The 6,510-nt window shown below is 50.2% G+C and overlaps 1 protein-coding gene across 1 annotated transcript in view; it reads right to left on the bottom strand.

Moving 5' to 3' along the window:
- Positions 1 to 6,510, bottom strand: part of Slc13a3 (solute carrier family 13 member 3) — a 62,322-nt gene that overhangs the window by 13,932 nt on the left and 41,880 nt on the right. The window contains exons 7-9 of the mRNA XM_005362881.3: positions 4,097 to 4,192; positions 3,082 to 3,186; positions 733 to 830 (exon numbers count right to left, since the gene is read on the bottom strand). Of these exons, the coding sequence (XP_005362938.1) occupies positions 733 to 830; positions 3,082 to 3,186; positions 4,097 to 4,192 (299 nt within the window). The remainder of the gene's footprint in view (positions 1 to 732; positions 831 to 3,081; positions 3,187 to 4,096; positions 4,193 to 6,510) is intronic.

Here is a 6,510-nt window from a genome sequence, read left to right as displayed (position 1 = left end):
ACCCTGAGGGGAGGGAGACCCTGAGGGGAGGGAGACCCTGAAGGGGGAGAGACCCTGAGGGGAGGGAAACCCTGAAGGGGGAGAGACCCTGAGGGGAAGGAGACCTGAGGGGAGGGAGACCTGAGGGACAGGAGACCCTGACTTTATGACTTTATGACGACTTTTTAAACCCCTCACTGGATGTTTGTCTCCCCAGTGGCCATTCAGTTTAAACACAGATCAGGTTTGTCTGACTGGCTTTTCAGGTATCTGAATGCAATGCCTACCTTGAGAAGTTTTCTATAAAATACCAGAAAGTAAATATGGCTGGCTTTGTGGGCCGAGAGATCAAATCGCCATTGTCTTTATACTCGCTAAAACCACACAAATTCCAAGATTTTCTGAGAAAATGCAAAGGCTTTTTAACAAACCCTGGAAGCTCAAGTCCATTTAACAGCCATCTGTCAGCAAATATTTTTCCTTTTGGATTTCTTTCCTAACATTTGAAAATGTGACAACGGTCCTTAGCTCGTGAGTTGTGGGGAAGAAACAAAGCAAAAACATAGTTGCTGGGTCTTGCCCAGGGACTGTAGCTGTTAACGTCTGTCCTGGAAGCTCCCCCAAGCAGTCCCAAGTCCTCAGATGGGGTGGCAAACTGGTCTTGTGGTTAGCAGAGCTGTAGAGGTGATCCCTGATCCCCAAGCCTGTGACCAATCTGCATCAAGCCCAAGACTCCAGCTGTGACCATCTTACCTTTGAAGTCAAACCACCACCTGAGTGACGGCTTTTGGGATGGAAAGAAAAACAGGATGATAACAATGGCCACACCAGTGACAGCATCCGAAACAAACCTGCAGGGAGAAGGCCACAACATGTGACTCTGGCTCCTGCCAGGCCATGGACTGGCAGACTTGTAAGAGAGGACCTGCAGATGGGGAGCTGTCTGTTGGAAGGGACACTGGGGCCTGCAGAACCACTATCCTGTGTTGTACCCAGGTAGGCCCAAGCTGTTGTAGAATATTAATTGAAGATGTATCACATTTGTTTATGCTGTGGACTTTGTATTTTAATGATGCAAAGATGTATTGCATTCTTTTATGTTGCATTTGTTTAACTCTGTGAAGCTGTGTTACTTTGCCTGTCTAAAACATCTCATTGGTCTAATATAGAGCTGAACGGCCAATAGCCAGGCAGGAGAAAGGGTGGGTAGGCGGGTCTGCAAGGCAGAGAGAACAAGTAAGAGGGGAAAGGTGGGAAGAGAAGATCAGGGAGCAAAAGGAGAAAGAGAGGGGGGACTCCAGGGGCCAGCTACCCAGCTACACAACTAGCAACGGAATAAGAAAGAAAGGTACACAGAAATAAAGAAAGGGAGACACCCAGGGGTAAAAGATAGACAGGATGGGGCTGGAGAGATGGCTCAGAGGTTAAGAGCATTGCCTGCTCTTCCAAAGGTCCTGAGTTCAATTCCCAGCAACCACATGGTGGCTCACAAACATCTGTAATGAGGTCTGATGCCCTCTTCTGGCCATCAGGCATACGCACAGACAGAATATTGTATACATAATAAATAAATAAATAAATAAATATTTTAAAAAAAGATAGACAGGATAATTTAAGAAAAGCTGGCAGGAAACAAGTCAAGCTAAGGTTGGGCAATTTTAAGTAAAATAAATAAAAGTCTCCATGTGTGATTATTTGGAAGCTGGGTGGCAGCCCCCCTCAAAGAGAAAAAAGAAAGAGAAAGAAAGAAAAAAAGAAAGGAAGAAAGGAAAGAAGGAAGGAAGAATGGAAGAAAGGCAAGCCAACACCAAGCCATTACCCAGGATGTCCTAGGGTGTTTTGCTGCTGTCTGACAAAAGCTTGCCCACCTGACCTAGAATAGGGACTTTATAAAGAGGGAAATTTGAGAGGCACAGGATATTGGGGTTTGTAGAGCACACATAAATCACCTAAACTTGGACCCTAAGAACCACCCTACAGATGTGTGTCTAGCTTCTGCTTGGTTCCTCTTGACACAGGCAGCTGACCAGCCTGTGACTACTGTCCACGCCAGCCAAGTCCAGGTCCTCCAGGCTCGCAGCTCCTCCACACCCGGCTTCCACACTTTTAAGGACTCATGCTAGACACAAGTAGACACAAGGCCTTCGGGGCAGGTTTTGGGTGGTTCATGAAGCAAAAAATGACCCTCTTAAGGCCAGACCATGGTCTGTGGAGAGAATGGGCCTTAAGCTCTGATTTTTCTCTTAGTTCAAAGAAGCCCAGAGTCATTGCTAACTCTTGCAGCTCACACCAAACAAGAGCATATGAAATTGCCGTGAAGATGGGGGGGGGGGCAAGACCAATCGCCCATCATAAGTGGAGCACTCTTCTGCCACCGTCATGGGGATGAGCCTCGTGAGGACAATGGGGACACGTAAGTACTGAGATAATCCGTGGGGTCACCCTGTGGAGGGGAGATGGCAGAACATTTCACACTCTTACAGGTGGCCATTTCTCCACCAGCTACTCTCCTTGTAGACATTTAGCTTCAAGAAACAGTCAAGCTTTTACACACCTACCCGCTACGCTCAGGGAAAGGCCCGTGCTTAACATGCTGAGAAGGGCCTTGGAGACGGGTGCTTCTCCACCCTCCCCATCACCGTGGCTCTCCTTCCTTCCCACCAGCTCCAACAGTTGAGTCTGCTCATGCTTCAGCCTCAGAGGACATTCGAGTGCGTTCCAGAGCGAGTCACAGTCAATGCCCCTCTGCATCGTTTCTCAGTGCCGCCCACTCACTTTCTCAACGCACCCAGTCCAAGCTGCATGTCCTTGACTGTCCACACCTGCTCTAGTCTGTGCCCAGAGCACATGTCCCATGCTCAGCATGGGACACAGGAGAGTGACGAACAAATGGCACTTAGGGAGCAAACGGCACATTGAGTCACGTAGCTCATAAAGGCTGAGCTAGGGCTCGAACCCAGTTTTGTATGAGTGCTCATCACCTGAGAATCCAGAGTTATCCACAGAACCTCTTCTGGGAGGTACCGCCCCTCCAGCTCCACACGGTCCATCCCAGAATTCTCCCCGCACCGAGCCCTGCCTTGTGGGTCTGCAGAATCTCACCCAGGGTTGAAGAGGCTGGCCCAGCCAGGGATGAACTTCGGGTCCCGGGAGAAGAGGAGGATGGCAAATGCACAGAACAAGACGAAGACGGCCTGTTCAGCAAACCTGCAGAGCAGAGAGCAAACCTGCTCAGCATCCTGCGCTTGGACTGCAGGTGAGAAGGGCAATTCACTTTCAGGGAATCCCAGAGGGAAACAGGGTGCCCCAGGGCGGAAGCAGTTGACAGCTGCCCAGGGTCCCCAAAGGCTTTTATTGTTAAGGGGAATTGGCCAAATTCCTACAGCAGAAAAAAAGCAAAAGAAAGATAGAAAAGCAGAAAAGGGGGACAAGCCAGGAGTGATAGAGCACACTTTTATTCCATGCACTCAGGAGGCAGAGGCAAGCAGATTTCTTTGAGCTTAAGGTCAGCCTTGACTATATAGAGAGTTCCAGGATAGACAGAACTACATAATAGAGAGATCCTATCTAAAAATAAAAATATGGGGGGTGGGGACAGAGAAACAGTCATACAAACATACTGACAAGCGCACACAGAAAGTGACAGATACTCCAAGAGGAGCATACACAGGGAGAGGCATGGCCAGACACAGGAAGTGGGTACACAGAGCTGAAAAAGATAGACTCCCCAAGTCTGGAAGAAGCAGCTAGCGGTGTGTTTAGCTCACAGAGTGAGGAATGGAGACTTAAGGCACATAGGAAATAATGGCCAGACCACTCCTTGAATTTGAGCTTGCTGAAGCCTACATGCTTTTATCCCCTGGGAAACACATTAAACAGGCGCACAGTTCTGGGAGGCGGCGTCAGATAGCCCATGTACTAGAAGGAGAGTTCAATGGTCCCGAAGGTATCTGCCCCAGCACCAGGGCAAGGCAGGAGCCACCTTCTCCCCTCTGTCACCGCCACTCTCAGCCACTGGTCCTCAGGCGCACCTGGGGACTCAGCCAGGGCCAAGCTTGAAGTAATGCCCAGGAAACCTCAAAGGCCAGCTCACTAACACCCCGACACTCGCTCGTACTTGATGGGCCCCAGGTTCTGGAACTCTTCTCGGATCACAGCTCGAGCTTTGTCCTCGGCCTCAGCTCTGATCTCAGACTTCTTCTTCCTCCAGGCCCTGGGAAGAACGGGCAAGCTTAGAAGGGGTGGCAGGAGAAGGGATTACGTTATACTTGAAATTTTCATTTTTTTTGTTTATTCATTTATGCATATATGGGAGCCTGGCACACACGTGGAGGTCAGAGGACAGCTTGCAGGAGTCAGTTCTTTCCTACCGTGTGGGTTCTGGGGATTGAACTCAGGCTGGCAGCCTTTACCAGCTGAACCAGCTTGATGATCAAGGGTTTAACTTCTTAACCACCTCCCCTGTCCCTGACCAGCTGCAGCAGCCCCTTCTGAAGGCTGTGACAGCCTGATGCTTGGCCTCCTGGCCTCTGCCTTTCCTTCCTAACATGTATGTTCCAGCCAGTCTTTCAAACATGTGAAATGGAATTGGCTATGTTCTTGGGCTTTAAATCTTGCACGAGTCAAATACACACGTGGATGAACAAAAAGTCAATGGAACAAAACAGAAATCGACTCCATCGGAAGTGAGAGCTCGGGCCGTGGTGAGGACAACGTCTCAGACTGGCATAGAGAGGAGGGCATTCAATCACCGTGCTGGATGCGGAGGTCGGCGGATTGAGAGTCCGGAGTTTGTTTTCAGCTCTAGAATTGGGTGATACTTCATGCCATAAAGCATTTGTTTATTTTTATTTTTGTCGAGGTTCTCCCTACATGATGCTCCCTATTGGGAACCTGACAGGATTTAGGATCACCTTTGGCCAAGCCTGTGAGAAACTGTCCTGGTTATGCTAACTGAGGTGGGAAGACACAGCACTGGGAAACCAGAACTGCATAAAACTGGAAGTAAGCTGCTCAGATATAGTCATCACTCCCTGCCGACTGACTGTGGATATGATCTCACCCGCTGCTCTCACGGCTCCCTGTCTTGACCTCCCTGCTGTGGTGAACGGTGCCCTGGAACTGTGAGCTGGAATAAACTCTCCCTTACGTGGCTTGCACAGGGGCAGTCAGAGGACGCTGGCACTGAGAAGTGGGGCCTCCGCTGTGATAAACCTGACCCCGCGGCTCTTGGGCCTTTGGAACTGGTTTATGGGAAGAACGGGGAAGAGTTTTGAAGCTTTGGGCTAGAAGAGCCTTCAAATGCTAGAAGACGAGCTTAGCAAGCCCATTCTGGTGAGAGCTTGGAGGACAAGAATGCAAACAGAAACGTAGATGGGTTCAGGGGTGGGGGGATCAGAGACTCCATCAGCCCCTGGAATGGGGGTTGTCTGAACGATATTTCAGCCAGGAGAAGATGGACTGGCAGATGCTGGGCTAATGTGTTCCGCAGAGGATGTTTCAGGGCAGGAGAGTGTGGAGTCCTGAGAAATCAGCTTTAATTGGTAACGAGGTCATCACCACGGTAGAAAGCCTAAGCCAGGGAGTGACCACTGCTCCGTCAGAGGGCCAGCACACAGGGGACAGATCTACGAGCTGGGAAGGTGGCAGACTTCAGAATTGCACAGAGTGAGATGAGGACCCAAGCCACGTGGCTAAGTCTGGCTGTTTTCCTGGTTGAGCTGGCTCTCAGCCTGGGCTTCTATCGTCAGGACTTTCGAAAGTGCCCGAAGCCAGGAGCATCCCGTAGGCACCTCTCTCTGTTCAAAGTGTTTACACCTCAGCTCCTATTGGTCCCACTCCACAGACATCCAGTCAAGGCCTGGAGATGAGGGGAGGTCACTAGGTTGGAGAATAACTGTGCCACGCCGGCCACCCTCCAGCTCAGCTCTTGCACAATTCCTCCCTGACGACTCCAACCTACATCCTCACAGTACCTGGCTCACACTTCCGTAGTCTTTCCCTCTAAACAGACTCACCACTTTCATGGGTTCCAGCCACTTGTGGCACCACCCACTGTCATTCCAGCACTGAGCAAGCGGGGACAGGAGGAGGGCTACATATTGAGACAGGGGGAGGAGGATAGCCCAAGGACACAGTGTTTGTCACACTCATAAATGGAAAGTAAGAGTCACTGTCAAGGGGTTGGGGAGATGGCTTAGCTGGTAAAGTTCTTGCCTTGTCAGCACAAGGACCTGGGTCTGATCCCCAGAACCCCAGCTCACAAAGCTGAGCATGGTGCTGCATGCTTTTAATCCCTCTGATGTAGAGACTGGGTTTGCTGGCCAATCAGTCTACACTATTTAGTGAGTTCCAGGCCAGTGAGAGACCCTATAAAAACATAAAACAAACACCAGGGGAGGGGTGGAGTGGAGGTACCAACACCCAGAGGCAGAGGCAGGTGGATCTCTGTGAGTTCAAGGCCAGCCTGGTCTACAGAGCTAGTTCCAGGACAGCCAGAACTGTTACACAGAGAATCCTTGTCTCAAAAAC

Source organism: Microtus ochrogaster, linkage group LG8 (assembly GCF_000317375.1).
Source record: "Microtus ochrogaster isolate Prairie Vole_2 linkage group LG8, MicOch1.0, whole genome shotgun sequence".
Lineage (NCBI taxonomy): Eukaryota > Metazoa > Chordata > Mammalia > Rodentia > Cricetidae > Microtus > Microtus ochrogaster.
Note: the sequence above shows the minus strand (reverse complement) of the source record. Positions and strands in the feature narration are given on the sequence as shown.